The sequence below is a fragment of the Symphalangus syndactylus genome, chromosome 5, assembly GCF_028878055.3.
Source record: "Symphalangus syndactylus isolate Jambi chromosome 5, NHGRI_mSymSyn1-v2.1_pri, whole genome shotgun sequence".
NCBI lineage: Eukaryota > Metazoa > Chordata > Mammalia > Primates > Hylobatidae > Symphalangus > Symphalangus syndactylus.
This window is the reverse complement of record NC_072427.2, coordinates 153,888,769-153,908,681: the sequence shown is the minus strand read 5'-3', so window position 1 is coordinate 153,908,681 and position 19,913 is coordinate 153,888,769. Positions and strand designations below refer to the sequence as shown.

At 41.1% G+C, this 19,913-nt stretch overlaps 1 protein-coding gene across 10 annotated transcripts in view; it reads left to right on the top strand.

Annotated features, from left to right (window-relative positions):
* ERC1 (ELKS/RAB6-interacting/CAST family member 1) overlaps window positions 1–19,913 on the top strand; it is a 490,329-nt gene that overhangs the window by 29,671 nt on the left and 440,745 nt on the right. For all 10 annotated transcript variants that reach the window (XM_055281162.2, XM_055281160.2, XM_055281164.2 and 7 more), the window contains exon 2: window positions 11,829–12,655. In XM_055281162.2, coding sequence (XP_055137137.2) covers window positions 11,987–12,655 — 669 coding nt within the window. In that variant the 5' untranslated portion in view covers window positions 11,829–11,986. The remainder of the gene's footprint in view (window positions 1–11,828; window positions 12,656–19,913) is intronic.

The following is a 19,913-nucleotide window of genomic DNA, read 5'->3' as shown; positions in this document are numbered from 1 at the left end:
CTAATGGTTTTTATGTGGATTTAGGTTAATTGTGGCATTGGCAAACACTTATTGCCTGCTTGATTTATATTAGACACTGTGCTAGGTTTTGGAGATGGAGTAAGACATTCCTTTACTTTTAAGGGAGTGATTAACTAAAACAATAATTACATTATTTTAAAAGCCCCTGGTTACCCCAGAGGAGCACCTAAATTAGACTGAGGGGCATGAAGGTTTGTGTAGGATTGTGACTGTTGAACTTAGTTTGGAAAAATGAGCAGTAGTTAGCCAGTTGATGGGGCAGAAGAAGGTCATGGAAACCGGAGACAGCTTTTGGTATTTCAGGGAATTGCATAGACCTGATTATGGTTGTCACGTGGAGAAGGACAATGGATAAGAAGTAGCTTCAGAGAGATAGGCAGGGCCAAATGATGGAAAATCTCATATGCACTACCAAGGGATTCAGATTAAAAAAAATATATTTTTTGAGACAAGATCTGGCTGTATCTCCCAGGCTGGAGTGCAGTGGTGTGATCTCTACTCACTGCAACCTCCGCCTCTTGGGCTGAGGTTATTCTCCCACCTCAGCCTCCCAAGTAGTTGGGATTACAGGTGTATGCCACCTGGCCCAGCTAGTTTTTTTGTATTTTTAGTAGAAACGGGACTTCACCATGTTGCCCAGGCCAGTCTTGAACTCCTGAGCTCAAGTGATCGTCCTGCCTCGGGTTCCTAAAGTGCTGGGGTTATAGGTATGAGCCACCATGCCCAGCCAAGACATTTTTAAAATGTGAGAATACACAAGCACACGTTCCATTAGCTGTCAGTGGGATATTATCACATGTCATGTAGCTCTGGAAAACACTATTATGCACTTGTGAGAGAATCACAGTGAAAAAGGCCAGTAACATCATCCTGTTATGAAAATGGTTTTGCCCTCATGGACCTCCTGCAAGGGTCTCGAGCACCCCTGGAATCCCTTACCCATTTGGAGAATCATACTAGAAGATCATTATGGCACTGGGGTTGAGAATTGTTTAGAACCTATAAAAAGAATCACATTTTTTTTTGCTTTTTTGAGACAGGGTCTTGCCGTGTCATCCATGCTGTAGTGCAGTGGCACTATCATGGCTCGCTGTAGCCATGAACTCTTGGGTTCAAGCAATCTTCCTGCCTCAGCGTCCTGAGTAGCTGGGGCTGCAGGCATGAGCCACTATGCTGGGCTATTTTTTTTTTTTTTTTTTTTTTTAAATTTTTTTGCAGAGATAGGATCTTGCTGTGTTGTCCAGGCTGGTCTTGAACTCCTAGACTCAAGCAATTCTCCTGCCTTGGTCTCCCAAAGTGCTAGGATTACAGGCATGGGCCTCTGTGTCAGGCCAAGAAGGACATTTCATATTGTGATCCGATACGCACACCTTAAACATTGCAGAAAACAAGACTGTGTTATCTCTTGCTGCTTTACAAATTACTTCAAAACTTACTGGATTTAAAGAACAAATGTCTGGCTGGGCACAGTGGCTCATGCCTGTAACCCCAGCACTTTGAGAGACCAAGGCAGATGGATCACCTGATATCAGGAGTTTGAGACCAGCCTGGCCAATATGGCGAAACCCCATCTCTACTAAAAATACAGAAATTAGCAGGGCCTGGTGGCACATCCCAGCTACTTGGGAGGCTGAGGCAGGAGAATCGCTTGAACCTGGGAGATAGAGGTTGCAGTGAGCCAAGATTGTGCTACTGCACTCCAGCTTGGGCAGCAGAGTGAGACTCCTTCTCAACAAAACAAAACAAAAAGACAAACTTCTCAGATTTTATGAAGAGTATGTATTGGGTGATTCTGACTCAGGGTATCTAGTGAGGTTGCAGTCAAGATGTTGACTCCTGAGTTTACACTCATTTCAATTCTTGACTGGGATTGGAGGATCTTTGAAGCTATCTCACGTGGCTGTTGGCAGGAGACCTCAGTTCCTGAGTATGTGACTCTCTTCACAGGGTAGTTTGAAGTTTGAGTATCCTCATGGCATGGCAGCTGGATTCCTGAGAGAGAGTGATTTGAGAGAGTGATGAAGACAGAAGCTCCAGTGTCTTTTAAGAGTTAGTCATGAAAGTACATCATTGGAAGCAAGTCATTAAGTCCAGTCCACATTCAAGGAGAGGAAATTTACTCTCCCTCTTGAAGGGAGGAGCGTTAAATAATTTATGAACATACTTTAAAACTACCACAAATAATTGTCAGGAGAACGAATCTTCCATGAGCTTATTTCGCTTTTTTGAGACGGAGTCCCGCTCTTTCACCCAGGCAGGAGTGCAGTGTTGCAGTCTGGGCTCACTGCAACCTCCACCTCCCGGGTTCAAGCGATTCTTCTGCCTCAGCCTCCTGAGTAGCTGGGATTACAGGCACGTGCCACCATGCCCGGCTAATTTTTGTATTTTTAGTAGAGATGGGGTTTCACCATGTTGGCCAGACTGGTCTCAAACTCCTGACCTCAAGTGATCCGCCTGCCTCAGCCTCCCAAAGTGCTGGGATTACAGGCATGAGCCACTGCGCCCAGCTGAGACTCTTATTTCATATACACCCTGTTGAGTATGCCAGGAATGCAAGCAAGGCCTCGACTGTCCCTAACCCAGGCCTTTTTTCAGGACTGTGTTTGCAGCCGGCCACTTTGCGGGAGGAGGTAATGTCTTCCATTGAGACAAAGAGCAGGCCTACTTATTACTTACTATAAAAGTGGTGGATTCCGGCCGGGCGCGGTGGCTCATGCCTGTAATCCCAGCACTTTGGGAGGCCCAGGCGGGCGGATCATGAGGTCAGGAGATGGAGACCATCCTAGCTAACACAGTGAAACCCCGTCTCTACTAAAAAATACAAAAAATTAGCCAGGTGTGGCAGCGGGCGCCTGTAGTTCCAGCTACTTGGGAGGCTGAGGCAGGAGAATGGCGTGAACCCGGGAGGCGGAGCTTGCAGTGAGCCGAGATAGTGCCACTGCACTCCAGCCTGGGCGACAGAACAAGACTCCGTCTCAAAAAAAAAAAAAAAGTGGATTCCCTAAGCCCAATGTTCCTTAGCTGTGATGCAAATCCACTGCATGTGTAGCATCCATCTGAGCCCCTCCGTGTCACCTTATGGGACTTGGGGGTAACAGGGAGACAGTGCAAATGTGTTCATTCTTGCTGTGCTGTGAGTAATAAAGTTCTTTGTGTTTGACCCAGGAGACTCATGTATTCTGTCAGTATCCATGAAATGGTCATAGGCTAATGTATTAACCTGTAAGTAAGGTTAAATAAAATCCTAGTTCCTTCACAGTTCTCAACAATGCTCATGTTTACTTTAGTGTGATACACTGTGAAAATAAGCTATACATTTTATTTTCTGTTCTATTTATCTGTTTATTTTAGAGATCCTATTTCTATTCTCCTATAGATAGGATCTTGCTATGTTGTCCAGGCTGGTCTTGAATTCCTGGACTCAAGCAATCCTACTGCCTTGGTCTCCCAAAGTGCTGGGATTACAGGCACGGGCTGCTGTGCCTGGCCAAGAAGTGCATTTTATATTGTGATCCAGTATGCACATGTGCATGCATATGCACACCTGAAACATTGCAGAAAACAACACTGTCATCTCTTGTTGCATTACAATTACTTCAGAACTTACTGGATTTGAAAAACAAACATCTCAGATTTCGTGAAGAGTATGTTGGGTGATTCTGGCTCAGGATATCAAGTGATTTTACTTAATTTAAAACAAACAAGAAAACAAGCTTGGTTGCAGCTTATCAAGCTGATTTCACAACCTCCTATTGGGTCATAATTCTAAGTTTGAAAAACACTGATTAGGGGACTGATATGGTTTGGCTGTGTCCCCAGAAATCTCGTCTTGAATTGTAGTTCCCACAATCCCTACGTGTTGTGGAGGGACCTGGTGGTAACCGAATTGTGGGGTCGGTTACCCCATACTGTTCTGATAGTGAGTGCCCACGAGATCGATTTTTGTTTTCTTTTTTGAGACAGAGTCTTGCTCTGTCACCCAGCTTGAGTGCAGTGGCATAATCTTGGCTCACTGAAACCTTTGCCTCCTGGGTTCAAGTGAGCATGTCTGGGTAATATTTGTATTTTTAGTAGAGGCCGTGTTGGCCAGGCTGGTCTTGAACTCCTGACCTCAAGTGATCCACTGACCTTGGCCTCCCAAAGTGTTGGGATTACAGGCGTGAGCCACCGTGCCCAGCCTAGATCTGATGGTTTTGTAACGGGCCCTTACCCCTTTGCTTGGCACTTCTTCCTGCCTCCACTTGAAGGAGAATGTGTTTGCTTCCCCTTCTGCCATGACTGTAAGCTTCCTGAGGGCTCCCCAGCCCTGCAGAACTGTGAGTCAATTAAACCTCTTTCTTTTGTAAATTGCCCAGTCTTGTGGGTAGTTCTACATAGAGCTTGAGAATGGACTAGAGGCTAGAGGCAGGCAGGCAGGTTAGAAAGTTGTTTTAATTCAGGTAGGATAGGATGGCATAAACCAGGGTAATAACTGTGGGAATGGAGGAAGAGGATCAATTTAAGAGGTACCTAGAAATCAAAGAAACAGGAATTGTATTTTTTTGATAATATGTGTATATATGGAGTATGAAGATTTCCTAGAAATCAAAGAAACAGGAGTTGTATTTTTTTGATAATATGTGTATATATGGAGTATGAAGATTTCAGAAAGACTCTCAGGCTCTGGCTTGAGCAGCTGATGTTATTCATTTGGATAGACGTTGTCCACTGCCATGTTCTTTTTTTGATTTTTTTTTTCCCCCTGCAGCAGCAGATCTGGTTTTGGAATGGGGAGACCTTGATGTGAAGTTCAGTTTGGGGGCATGGCGTATTTGAGGTGCATGTGAGGAGTATAAGCGAAGATGTCCAGAAGTGGGATACATAGTTCTGATTCTCAAAGGAGAAGTAAAAAAGTACTGGAGAAGTAGTAAATTTGGAGTCTTCGTTGTACATATGTTATTTTAAGCTGGTGGAGGCAGGGAGAAAAGATTTCTTAAGGAGATATTGTAGTGTGAGAATAACATAGGGATGAAGATCAGAAACATTTAAGGGAGGGGCGAACAAAGAAGGAGGAGGGTTAGAAGAAAAGAGCATATGATATAAAGAAACCAGGAGAGGAGAGTGTCAAAAAATTGGGAGTGCTTAAGAAACAAGATGTATTTATAGACAGAAGTTAAAAAGGCATTAGAGAGGAAAAGCGATCATTAACTGAGGTTTCTCTGGAGAAGCCAGAGGGAATGGGGATTAAAGTACTCTGTGGAAGGATTAGCTGTAGCCCACCTCCATCAGCATAGAGGAAGTTAAGGATGGTTGTTGCTGTAAATGAACATGTGGCGAGAGGAAGTTGAGACAGTTCCTGTTTGATTTCTCTGTTTCTCTGTAATGTAGGAGGTGAGATACATAAGTTTTGTAGGGCTGCCGTAAGAAAGTACCATCAACTGGGCGCGGTGGCTCACGCCTGTAATCCCAGTGCTTTGGGAGGCTGAGGCAGGCAAATCCATTGGGCCCAGGAGTTTGAGACCAGCCTGGGCAACGTGGTGAAACCCCACTTCTACCAAAAATACAAAAATTAGCTGGGTGTGCTGATGCTCGCCTGTAGTCTCAGCTACTCGAGTGGCTGAGGTGGGAGAAGTGCTTGAGCCTGGGAGGTTGAGGCCACGGTGAGCTATGATCGTATCACTGCGCTCCAGCCTGGGTGACAGAGGAGACCCTGTCTCAACAAACAAAAACACAAAACATCTCCCGCCCCTCCACCCCGCACCCCCACAAGACCACTGACGATGTGGCTTAACAACAATTTCTTTTCTTTTCTTTTTTTTTTTTTTTGTGAGACAGAGTCTCGCTCTGTTGCCTAGGTTGGAGTGCAGTGGCGCCATCTCTGTTCACTGCAACCTCCGCTTCCTGGGTTCAAGCAATTCTCCTGCCTCAGCCTCCGGAGTAGCTAGGACTACAGGCAGTCGCCACCATGCCCGGTTAATTTTTGTATTTTTGGTAGAGACAGGGTTTCACCATGTTGGCCAGGCTGGTCTTGAACTTCTGACCTCAGGTGATCAGCCCACCGTGGCCTCCCAAAGTGTTGGGATTACGGGCGTGAGCCATCGTGTCCGGCACACGAATGTATTTTGTCATAATTCTGGAAGCTACAATTCTGAGACGAAGGTGTTGGCATGGTTGATTTCTTCTGGAGGCCTATCTCTTTGGGTTGTACATGGCCATTTTCTGGTGTCTTTACATGGTCTTTCCTCTGTGCTTGCCTGTGTCCTAATCTGTTTTTATAAGGGTACTAGTTATATTGGATTAGGGCCCACCCCAATACCCTCCTTGAACCTTAATTACTTCTTTAAGGACCCTATCTAAAATACAGTCACATTCTGAGGTATGGGGGTTAAGACTTCAATTTAGGAATTTTGGATTAGGGGACACAATTCATCCCATAATATGAAGTCATTTGCTGAAAGTGAGAGGCAGAAGGCCAAGATTTGAAATAAACCTACCATAACAAATATTGCATAGGAAGCTAACTAAGGGACTTGTGGGGCTCTGGGGGAGAAATATGGGTACAGCTGAGATAGGAAATCAAACTGAACAGCTGCATGATTTTCTCTAGCAGCAATCGGGACTCTAGGTATATAAATCAATGAAGGTGTTTCTTTTGGCTTAATTTAGAGAGTTTAAAATACAATTTTCCCCAAACTCTTGTGGTATAATTTATATACAGTAATTGCACATATTTATACAGTGTGATCAGTTTTGACATACATATATGCCTGTGAAACCATCATCCCAAACACAATAGAGAACATTTTAATCACCCCCAGAAGTTTCCCCCTGCTCCTTTATGCTCCATGCCTCCCTCTACCCAGTCCCTAGTCATGTACTTAGTAGCTTTCTGTCATAATAAATCTAGAATTTTACATAAATTGAGTCATACTGTGTAACTTATTTGGTCATATTTTTGGTCAAATTGTTTAAAGTGCAAGAATTATTATTTTGTGGCTTTCTTCCATATTTTTAAAAAGAATTTTTTAAAAACACTGTCTTCCCTAAAGCTCATGAGATTAAAAAGCTGATATGAGGGCTTCCTTCAGATAGAGCTGGTGAATTCCTTCCCTTTTCATATAAATGAATATAGTTCTGAAAATAACAGACTCCACTTGGAAATACGATTTTGGATTTGAAAGTGTCTTGAATATTAGAATGTGCACCTGCTAATGTTGAAAACTGTGAATTTTTGTTATTGGATCTTAGCCTATTTAGTGTGATTTAGTTACACCACTACATGAAAATAGAGTTCCGCACAGCAGCACAGTTGGGATTTTTGTGTGTGTGTGTGAATGTGGCAGTTTAAAGTTCTCATGGTGTGATTCCTGAAACTCTTGAATTTCTGAATAATTTTATTATTTTACTTATTTTGTTCTGCCTACCATCTTTTAAAAAAGACTTTCTCCTACTTAATAGAAAGATATAAGTGATTGTTTAAGTTTTACACCTGGGAAAATCTAAGCTGTAACCTGAAGTTTAGAGTGGTAAATTAGTAGGATACACCACCTTAAAATTGTGAGAACCTTTAATTTCCTGCGGACACTTCAGCAGATGATGGTGGTCAAGCATGATAGTTAACAGCCTCCAGGGATCTGGAATTAGGCTGCCTTAATTCAAATCTTGACCCTACCATTTAATAGCTGTGTCTTTAGATAAGTCACTTAAACCCTCTAAGTCTCAACTTTCTTTATCTGTAAAATGGAAATGATAGGACCCATCTTACTTATTCATACAAAATATTAAATTATAAATGAATATTGAATATATTTAATATAAATATTAAATCTTATAAAACTCATAGTACAGTGCCTGGCATATGAAACACTCACTAAATATTAGCTTTTGTTATTCAAAGGATTCCAGATAATTAATGGCTCTCTTATTTTAAGCAATGTTCAAATTAGAAAAAACTTTGTATCCCTTTTCGATCTTGAAATAGAATTCATCTTAAGTAGTGATTTGTAGATTACTACCTGTCACCCACTTTACAGTCCAGATTACTCATGGAAAGGAATTTTTACTTCATGAGCTAAGTTAGTCCTGGAAAGGAATTTCATAACATTACTATTAAAATATTGCAATTTCTGAACTTAGTGTGCCGTAGCAATTTCTGAGATGGAGGGAGATTGGAGTCTTTCCTTAAAGGGTCAGGTTCTGTGTATTTCCTGTCTTGTTTGTTGAGATTTCTTTACTGGTTCACTAATGTAGAGATGAGACCACCTGTGTGTTCACATTTTTGAGGATTTTTAACCTGTTTGAGTTTGACCAGAATAGATACTGTCTTTAGAATCTTATTTTTGACAATATGATTTACTTGGGTACTATTTTCAATGAAGAAACACTTATAAGAATCTATTTACATAACAATGGATTTTGGGAAAATATTGTTTAATATGCCGAAGCCTGTTGTTACTTGACCTAGGCCAATTCTTTGAAATGATGCCAGGAAATCTGAGAGATCTAGTTTAGATCTGTATTGTCTTTGAAAGAAGTGTATGAAGTTGATAGCTATAGTATAGTGGTTCTGCATCCACAGATCAAACCAACTGTGGACCACAAATATTTGGGAAGGAATCTTAAAGTCACCTTGAAAAAAAACAGTGGAAAAAAAAATACTTGGGAAAAAATAATATAACATGGAAAAATAATACAAATAAAAACACAATAAGTATAACAACGATTTACATAGCATCTACACTGTTTTAAGTATTAGTAATTTAGAGATGATTTAAAGTATACTGAAATATATCCATAGGTTTTATGCAATTACTATGTCATTTTGAATCAGGGACTTGAGCATCCTGGGATTTTTGTCGTCTGGGGAGGTCTTGGATATCTGGATACTTTCTGCTGGAGCCAGTCCCCAGCAGACACCAAGGGACAACTGCCTGTGGTTTTAAAATTTGTTTTAATTAGACTTGTAGAGTATGAACATGTTTTCTTTTTTGAAAAAAAAATTCAGGTGCTTTATGGTAGTTTGAGTATAAAGCTTTATAAGTTGAGCTAAAGCCTCCACAAACATTTTTCCCCTTCATAACACAAGTTTCCTTCCCTCTAATTATTGCTGTTTCAAAATTGGCATTTCTTATGTAGGAATTCTTTACATACTGTGTTTACAGATCATTATACTTACGTTGACTGTATTTTTCACCTAGCTTTTGGTTTATCTTTTAATTTTATTTACAGTATTTTTTGGTATAATACTTTGTCACTTTGACATAATTAAATGTATTGGTTGTTTTTTTTATGGTTTTTGCTTCTGTTTTTTTTTTTGTTTTTTTTTTTTGAGATGGAGTCTCGCTCTGTCGCCCAGGCTGGAGCGCGGTGGCACGATCTCGGCTCACTGCAAGCTCTGCCTCCTGGGTTCGCGCCATTCTCCTGCCTCAGCCTCCCGAGTAGCTGGGACTACAGGCGCCCGCCACCACGCCCGGCTAATTTTTTGTATTTTTAGTAGAGACGGGGTTTCACCGTGTTAGCCAGGATGGTCTCAATCTCCTGACCTCGTGATCCGCCCGCCTCGGCCACCCAAAGTGCTGGGATTACAAGCGTGAGCCACCGCGCCTGGCCTGGTTTTTTATTTAAGAAGCCTTTTCCTAACTCAAGTTCACAAGGATATTCTCCAAAATTTTCTTCTAGTACTTTTAATGGTTTAAAAAATTTATATCTTTTAACGTATATGGAATTTATTTTGGTGTACTATGTGAAGACGAGTATATTTTTCTCGAAGAGTAACAAGTATTTAAACTTCATTTATTGAGTGATTTTTTCGTTTTCTCACTGTATTAGTCTGTTCTCATGCTGCTAATATAGACATACCCGAGACAGGTAATTTCAAAAAGAAAGTTTTTTTTTTTTTGAGATGGAGTCTCACTCTTGTCACCCAGGCTGGAGTGCAGTGGCACGATCTCGGCTCACTGCAATGTCTGCCGCCTGGGTTCAAGCTTCTCATGCCTCAGCCTCCTGAGTAGCTAGGATTACAGGCACCTGCCACCATGCTCGGTTAATTTTTGTACTTTTAGTGATACTGGGTTTCGCTGTGTTGGTCAGGCTGGTCTCGAACTCTTGACGTCAGGTGATCCCCCCGCCTTGGCCTCCCAAATTGCTGGAATTACAGGTGTGAGCCACCGTACCCTGCCAGGAAGGAGGTTTAATGGACTCTCAGTTCCACATGACTGGGGAGACTTCACAATCATGGCAGAAGGCGAATGAGGAGCAAAATTATGTCTTATATGGTGACGGGCAAGAGAACTTGTGCAGGGGAACTCCCATTTATGGAACTATCAGATCCCATGAGACTTATTCACGACCACAATAACAGTAGAGGGGAAACTGCTCCCATGATTCAGTTAAGTACACCTGGCCCTAACCTTGATACATGAAGATTATTACAATTCAAGGTGAGATTTGAGTGGGGACACAGCCAAACCATATCACTCACTGTTTTGAAATGTTACTTTTAACATATATTAAATTCCCATATATAATTTAGACCCTGTTCTTGGGCTAGTACTATACAGTTTTCGTTATTATAGTTTTACAAGGCTACAATACTTTATGAGAAACTTGGCAGGTCAGATGCGGTTTTGTTGTCAGGAATTTTTTCCAGTAATACTTAGGGGATATTATGTAGTATCCAGTAATCACACACATTGTTTTTTTAATGAAATATATGAAGTCACACTATGTGGGCTACATATAAACAGTAAGTAAGCTCAGATCAGGTCAAGTTTTGCTGCTAGATGAGTTAAAAGGAAAAACTTATTTTCAGAGGTTTTTGGATTTTTGCAGTACAAATGAAGAATTACGGATTTGTAATTTATCTTGCCGTTGAGGGCTGTCTTCCTCCTTTGTTCATCTATTTTAAATTGTTTGGTTACTCTTGTATCTTTACTCTCCATTTGAATTTTAGAGTCAGCTTGTTGAGTTACTTGAAAAATCCTTCAACACCTGTGAAAGGAAGAGATCTCTAGCTGGTTAGCAAAATGCTGCAGAGATTTTTCACTGGGATTGTGCTAAGTAGTTGGGGAAGAACTGAATCTTAACAGTGTTTGTCTTCTCATCCATGAACACAGATAACTTGTTTAGGTGTTCTTTCAGGTCTTTCAGTAAAATGTTACAGTTTTTTCCCCCATAATGCTTGCACATTTCTGTTGATTTACATCAAAAGTACTTTTATGGTTTTGTTGCTGTTGTGAATGGGATTTAAAATTTCTTTTAAATTAGAAACTGCATTTTCTAGTTGTTAGTACTGATGTATACATTGATATTTATATATTGATATTGAGTTTGACCAGTTTGTTGAGTTCTGTTATTCTAATAACTTGTCAGTTGGTTATCTTGGGTTTTCAGTTAGCAAATCACATATTCAGACATTGAATTTAAGCTTTTCCTTGTCAATCTTCATACTTCTTGGTTTTTTTTCTTTTTATTTTTTGTAGACAGGGTGTTGCTATGTATCCCAGGTTGGTTTTGCCCTCCTGGCCTCAAGCGATCTTGCTACCTTGGCCTCCCAAAGCGCTGGGATTATGGGCATGAGCCATTGCACCTGGCACTTTTTTGTTTGTTTTCCAGTTGCATGGTATGTTTTCAGCATTCAGTTTTGAGACATCTAAAACATCTCTAAAATATTGTTTACTATGAGTACATTATGCTGTAATCACATTCTGAATGCATGAGTAAATACATGGTAGAAGGGCTAGATCTTCTTTAAGTGGGGGTAATGGAAAGTTTCTGAGAAGGGAAATATTTATTATTGGAGGATTTAATGTGTGATCTTTTCATTACAGATACGGTGTAAGATACTTCTTCAAGATTGGACAGCTTGGGGACCTTCTTCTGATTAACCTTAAACCAACTTATAGCCATAGAGACACCTCACAAAGTTCCCATTTTTGTTGTTGTTTTTGTCGATTTTCTGCTTTACACCCTTTCTGACCTTGCAACCATGTATGGAAGTGCTCGCTCTGTTGGGAAGGTGGAACCGAGCAACCAGAGCCCTGGGCGTTCACCCAGGCTTCCACGTTCCCCTCGCTTGGGTCATCGTCGAACCAATAGTACAGGAGGGAGTTCGGGAAGCAGTGTTGGAGGTGGCAGTGGGAAAACCCTTTCAATGGAAAATATACAATCTTTAAATGCTGCCTATGCCACCTCTGGCCCTATGTATCTAAGTGATCATGAAAATGTGGGTTCAGAAACACCTAAAAGCACCATGACACTTGGCCGTTCTGGGGGACGTCTGCCTTACGGTGTTCGGATGACTGCTATGGGTAGTAGCCCCAATATAGCTAGCAGTGGGGTTGCTAGTGACACCATAGCATTTGGAGAGCATCACCTCCCCCCTGTGAGTATGGCATCCACTGTACCTCACTCCCTTCGTCAGGCGAGAGATAACACAATCATGGATCTGCAGACACAGCTGAAAGAAGTGTTAAGGGAAAATGATCTCTTGCGGAAGGATGTGGAAGTAAAGGAGAGCAAACTGAGTTCTTCAATGAATAGCATCAAGACCTTCTGGAGCCCAGAGCTGAAGAAAGAACGAGCCCTGAGAAAGGATGAAGCTTCCAAAATCACCGTTTGGAAGGAACAGTACAGAGTTGTACAGGAGGAAAACCAGGTAAGTTCTACATGTGTGTTTACCTTTGTTGGCTGAATTCGTGTATATAAATGAAATAGCCTTTTTGTCCTCTCCTAGATTTTTCCCTTCGTAGTATATGTATCTTCCTTTTTCCTGTTGATTTTACTATTTCGTGTCCTCCATTTCTCAGCCCTTTCCAAATCTGGTCCTGTGCCCTGTTTTTTCTAGTTGCCCATGTCTGCTTGCTCCCATTCTTGCTTGATTCTTTTCTCTGGTTTCTCTTTCTCTTTGTGTCTTTACTTTCAGCATATGTTATCTTTTCTTTTTTTTCAATTCTTCTGAGAGTATAATTTTCCACACACTCTAATATCTATTAGCAAATGTATTTAGACTAGGTAACTTAAGTGTAAGGTATACCATTAAGATTTGTCATAATGTCAAAAAGTCATTCTTAAAAACAAAACAAAATGACTATCACAAGATAAATCAGTGCTGTCAGCTGAGAACAGAAATTACTTTTAAAAAGTTAATGTTGGCCGGGTGCGGTGGCCCACACCTGTAATCCCAGCACTTGGGAGGCCGAGGTGGGCGGATTATTGAGGTCAGGAGTTCGAGATCAGCCTGGCAACATGGTGAAACCCCGACTCTACTAAAAATACAAAAATTAGCCAGGTGTGATGGCGTGTGCCTGTCATCCCAGCTTCTAAGGAGGCTGAGGCAGGAGAATCACGTAAACCTGGGATAAACCTAGGAGGCGGAGGTTGCAGTGAGCTGAGATCCCGCCACTGCACTCCAGTCTGGGGTGACAGAGTGAGACTCTATCTCAAAAAAAAAAAAAAAAGTTAATGTTGATTATGTATTTATTAAGTACGAACAATAAGTAACTGTTCTTTTTGTTGCCATTCATGAAAGTTTAACTTCAGGATGCTTTTGTAGCTTTTTGTTTTTTCTTTACATTTAAGGTAGAGGAAGGCAACTTGGTGTGATTGTTTACTTGTAGAAAATAAATGAGATGACTGGGCATTCTAATTACGGGGCTTTGCAATTTGAGAGCTAAGTGCTGTCACCTTAGCTACAGGAAATATTCACTTATTTTTCTGTGCTCCTCCAGGTTATAGTTGATGTTTGGTGATAGCCGTGTCACATTCAGTGAGGAAGCTGATGACTCCAAAGATGTGAACAAATCATATTCAGGCTCTACTAATTAAAATGTTAAACATACTTTTTTTTTTTTTTTTTTTGGAGACTGAGTCTTGCTCTGTCTCCCAGGCTGAAGTGCAGTGACGCAATCTCAGCTCACTGCAACCTCCACCTCCCAGGTTCAAGTGCTTCTCCTGTCTCAGCCTCCTGAGTAGCTGGGATTACAGGTGCCTGCCACCACGCCCAGCTAATATTTGTATTTTTAGTAGAGACGGGGTTTCACCGTGTTGGCCAGGCTGGTCTCAAACTCCTGACCTCAGGTGGTCCACCTGCCTTGGCCTCCCGAAGTGCTGGGATTATAGGCGTGAGCCACCATGCCCAGCCCATAGTTTTTGTTTAAAAGATTTTTAGAATTTTTCTCTTTTCACATTTTTTTCCCTCATGGCCCAAGTTGTCTATACTTTTAGAATTTTTCTTAAACTTGCAAGTTTGAATTTTTTTCCTCCTTAAAAATGCTGTCTTATATTCTTTTTTTTTTTTTTTTTTGAGACAGAGTCTCACTCTGTCGCCCAGGCTGGAGTGCAGTAGCGCAATCTCGGCTCACTGCAAGCTCCGCCTCCCGGGTTCACGCCATTCTCCTGCCTCAGCCTCTGTGAGTAGCTGGGACTACAGGTGCCCGCCACCACGCCCGGCTAATTTTTTTTTGTATTTTTAGTAGAGATGGGGTTTCACCGTGATCTCGATCTCCTGACCTCGTGATCTGCCCGCCTCGGCCTCCCAAAGTGCTGGGATTACAAGCGTGAGCCACCGCGCCCGGCCTCTGTCTTATATTCTTAAAGGAGAATATGTAATTAGCTACCTCATTGTTGGTATTACACTTTATTTTTTGGATTAGGTTAATAAAAATTATAAAGAAAGCAACTGATATCAATTTCTGCAGTGTTCTTAAATGATACTGAGAAGTAAAGAAGCAATCAGAAATGATCTGTGTCTCTGATGAAGAAGTCATCTGCCACACAAAGATGTTTAGGTCAGTGATGGACCTCATGTATCACTATGGTCCCATAAGATTACAATATAGTGTTAGCCAGGTGTGGTAGCTCACACCTGTACTCCCAGCACTTTGTGAGGCTGACAGGGTGCGGATTGGTTGAGGCCAGGAGTTTGAGACCAGCCTGGGCAAAATGGTGAAACCCTGTCTCTGCAAAAAATAGAAAAAAATTAGCAGGGTTTGGTGGTGGGCACCTGTACTACTTGGGAGACTGAGGCAGGAGGATCACCTGAGCCTGGGAGGTTGAGGCCACAGTCAGCCGAGATTGGGCCACTGTACTCCAGCCTGGGTGAGAGTGAGACCCTGTCTCTAAAAACAAAAAACAAAGATTATAATACAGTGTTTTCACTGTATCTTTTCTATGCTTAGATGTGTTTAGATACACAGATATTTACCATTGTGTTACAGTTGCCTACAGTATTCAACACAGTAACATGCTGTACAGGTTTGTGGCCTAGCAGCAGTAGGCTATATCCTATATCCTAGGTGTGTGGTAGGCCGTACCAGATGGGTTTGTATAAGTCCACTTGATGATCTTTGCACAATGATGAAATCGCCTCTCTCAGAACATATCTCTGTCATTAAGCGACATATGACTGTAAATCTAATTTAAGATTTCTGTTGATTGTCTTACCATTCTTACCAATATGCAGTCCAGATATTCAGATCTACTGTTTTGGCTACTTGAAGATCTCTAGTAAAGCTCCAGACACATTTTCAGCAATAAAAATAGCTCAATTTTTCTGTTTATAAATATAAAACAGAAAAGCATAGATATGAAAGCAAAATATATTCCAGATCCTCCCATCTACTGACAACTTTGCTATTCCACTGTTTGACATTTCTCTTTACTGAAATATCTCTGTGCATATACACATAACAGATTTACCTGAATGGAATACTGTTGGTATTATGCTGTGACCTTTTTTTAGCTAACAACATTTCTACTGTATATTAAAGGCCTCTAGTATATATCTAAATCATTATTTTTAATGCCTCCTACTATTCTATTGTATCTATTCTAGTTAATATCACAGGGCCAAAATTCTTCAAATTTACTCGGTAGTACAACGCAAATTAAAAACCTTGAATTCATTTGAATCAGATTTCTAAGTAATTAGAAATTATGATAATTTTATTCTTTCTCAGATACATTGTAACTTCAAACTACTTTGCTTTTACTTTTTAATCAGTTATTAAATTTAAGTTGTCAGTACTCAAAATTTGAATGTTTTAATATACTTAAATCTCTTTCTTGGAGACTTAGCTTCTTTAAAGAAGATAAATTGTCCTTTAAAAAATATTCCTTAGGAAGTTCTTTGAGTTTGAGTCATTAAGACTTTAAGAATGCATAAAGAAAGAAAAAAAGCTAAAATAGACCCCACTGATGGAGTCTGAAATTAAGGACAGGGTTCTTAAATGCTGGCTCAGAAACATCAACATCAACAGGCATATTTGGTTAAAACATAGATTGCCAGGCCTTCCTTCATACCAGCTAAGTACAATCTCTGGAGATGGGGTCCAGGAACTTATGTTTTGAACCAGCTTCTCTGGTGGTTCTGATGAGAAACCACTCTTGGGATCTTTAGAATTTAGTAAATCTAATCTAATTCTTTTTTTTTTTTTTTTGAGACGGAGTCTCGCTCTGTAGCCCAGGCTGGAGTACGGTGATGCGATCTTGGCTCACTGCAACCTCTGCCTCCTGGGTCCCGGTTCAAGCAGTTCTCCTGCCTCAGCCTCCTTAGTAGCTGGGATTACAGGTGTCCCTCACCACACCTGGCTAATTTTTGTATTTTAGTAGAGATGGGGTTTCACCATGTTGGCCAGGCTGGTCTTGAACTCCTGACCTCGTGATCCGCCCACCTTGGCCTCCCAAAGTGCTGGGATTATAGGCGTGAGCCACTGCGCCGGGTGTAAATCTAAGTCTTAAACTTGTCTGTTGCCTGTTTGTCAATTTGTGATGGTTCTGTTGTGGCACTTTTGAGCTCAACCATAAAAGAAAGGAAAAGAAACAAGGGACCCTTTGCTCAGTGTGTCTCATCCTTTATTCTACCACTTTCCATCTCAGGGATGTGACCTGCTCTTGTTCATAATGATCATTAACTGTGACAGGGACCCTCAGTGGATGGGGTGTGTGTAGGGGAAAAGGGTGTTTAAAATTTTAGATATGTTTAGTTAAAAAGAGCCCTCCAGGTGATTTTGATGTCTCCTCACCTTGTGAATCATTGATGCACCAGATAAATGTTCAAATGATAACATGACAGCAGAACAGTGAAGTACATTTTCTTCATTTGACATTTTTGAGTTGTCAGTACAATACTGACTTTAGTTTTTAATTTGCATTGCACTACCAAGTAAATTAGTTGAATTTGTCAGTTGAAGTACAACACCAAAAAAAATCATTCCTAAATATGAAATAATAGTACATTCTCAGTTTTTTTTTTTTAATTGTTGTTTTGAGACAGAGCCTCACTGTGTCACCCAGGCTGGAGTGCAGTGGTGTAACCTTGGCTCACTGCAACCTCCATCTCCAGGGTTCAAGTGATTCTTCCGTCTCAGCCTGTGGAGTAGCTGGGATTACAGGTGTGTGCCACTGCGCCTGGCTAATTTTTTTTTCTTTTTTTGAGACAGAATCTCGCTTTGTTGTTCAGGCTGGAGTGTGGTGGCGCGATCTTGGCTCACTGCAAGCTCCACCTCCCGGGTTAATGCCATTCTCCTGCCTCAGCCTCCTGAGTAGCTGGGACTGCAGGCACCTGCCACCACGCCCAGCTAATTTTTTGTATTTTCAGTAGAGGTGGAGTTTCACTGTGTTAGCCAGGATGGTCTCAATCTCCTGACCTCATGATCCGCCCACCTCCGCCTCCCAAAGTGCTAGGATTATAGGTGTGAGCCACCGTGCCTGGCCAATTTTTTGTATTTTTAGTAGAGACGGGTTTCACCATGTTGACCAGACTGGTCTTAAACTCGCGACCTCAGGTAATCCACCTGCCTTGGCCTCCCAAAGTGTTGGGATCACAGGCATGAGCCACCGCACCTGGCCTTTTTTTTGAGCTGGAGTCTCAGTGTTGCCCAGGCTGGAGTGCAATGGCACAATCTCGGCTTACTGGAACCTCTGCCTCCCGGGTTCAAGCAATTCTTCTGCCTCAGCCTCCCGAGTGGTCAGGATTACAGGCGTGTGCCACCATGCCTGGCTAATTTTTGTATTTTTTTTTTGAGACGGAGTCTTGCTCTGTTGCCAGGCTGGAGTGCAGTGGCACGATCTCAGCTCACTGCAACCTCCACCTCCTGAGTTCAAGCGATTCCCCTGCCTCAGCCTCCCAAGTAGCTGGGATTACAGGCACGTGCCACCACGCCCGGCTAATTTTTTGTATTTTAGTAGAGACAGGATTTTGCCATGTTGGCCAGGCTGGTCTCAAACTCCTGACCTCAGGTGATCTGCCTGCCTCAGCCTCCCAAAGTGTTGGGATTACAGGCATGAGTCACCATGCCTGGCTTAAATTCTGTTTTTATAGTTTGGTATTGAATTGTAAATATTAGAAGAAAAAAATGAGTTTGCTTTCTTTAGTTTTGTGGTTAAGTATCAATATAACCTAGGTCTTGGAAACTGTATCTGTATTTTTAGGGGTTGTATTGGGTTCTTTTTTTTTTTCTTGGTAAAAATGATATTGGTAAATTTGGAGTATGTAATGGTGTATACTAGTGCCCAAATATGAGATTCTTTATATGTATTTAGATAATTATCATGGTGTGTCATATTTGAATATTATGCAATTTCAAATGTATTGTTAATAAAAAAATCACAGTTTGATTTAATTGAAAAGTGGCTGAGACATAATTTTTTATTATAAGAAATATTGTGAGCTGGGTATGGTAGTATATGCCTGTAGTCTTAGCTACTCAGGAGGCTGAGGCAGGAGAATCCCTTGAGTCCAGGAGTTTGAGTCCAGCCTGGGCAACATAGGGAGACCTTGTCTCTTAAAAATAAATAAAAATAAATAAAAATTTAAAAGAATTAAGAAATATTGTGGAAAAATTGCATATGAATAAACACTTCTTTTTAAAGGCTGTACTTTTCAAGAATGGATTGACAGTGTATGTGTATATAAGATTATACGTGTGTGTGTGTGTGTGTGTGTGTGTATCAAATTTAGAGTAGATTTCAAGTTACTGGATTTATCACCATTATACCTGGAATTAGCTAGTCACCGTTATACCTTGTTGATGATGCTGAAACTATGCCCCTCACTAAGATGGTTTTTATTATGAAGTGACTCAGAAATGTCAATTTTAGTGAAAAAAATTATTGGCGTACTTGTTCATTTTGAAATAATTGAAGCAGTTGTTTGTGCCTATACTTCAGAAGCTGTGTGGAAAATATGTAATATCCTTTCTGAGTATCAGTCTGCATTCAAAGACAAAATATTTGAATCTTCTGAATACTTCAGTTCAGTTCCAGTGAAACAGTCCACAGGATTTTCATGCCAAAAAACCCATATGTGCTGAAGAATGGTGAACACCACCGTATCTAGATTCCACCCCTTGCCCTCATTAAACACCAGTGCTGGCAGCGATGTATTCTTCGTATACCCACTGTAATTACTACACAATCCTAAAATTGCATAACTTTGGTCCAAAAAACAAAGGGTGCAATTTTAAAGTAAAGTGAATCACTGCAATGAGATACAGAGACAGAGAATGCTAATTAATAGATTATAGTCAGCGAGCAGTGGGGCCTAATTAAACTCTGCATTCATTATACCCTCCGTAGCCCTCAGAGGTCAGGCATCTTCCACTTTATAAAGAAGTTTGGTTTAATAGGATTTACAGTAATTAAATATCTCCCCATTTCGGTCTGAGACTGGGGATTTAGGTCCATTCGAAATACTTGATCTGATTGGACCATAGAGACCTTGTTCTAGGATCCTGTCAGATGTAAAGACACATTTGCTTAGAATTGCTTGATGTGTGTGGTTCTTTATTACGGAGTTCTTTTAGAAGATGTTTCTAATATAAATACTCAGCAATTTTTATGTCCCATCCTTCTTCTGTTACTGAACTTTCAAATACTGCTGGTTGGAGAGTTAGAATAGTGTGTAACAGGGAAGG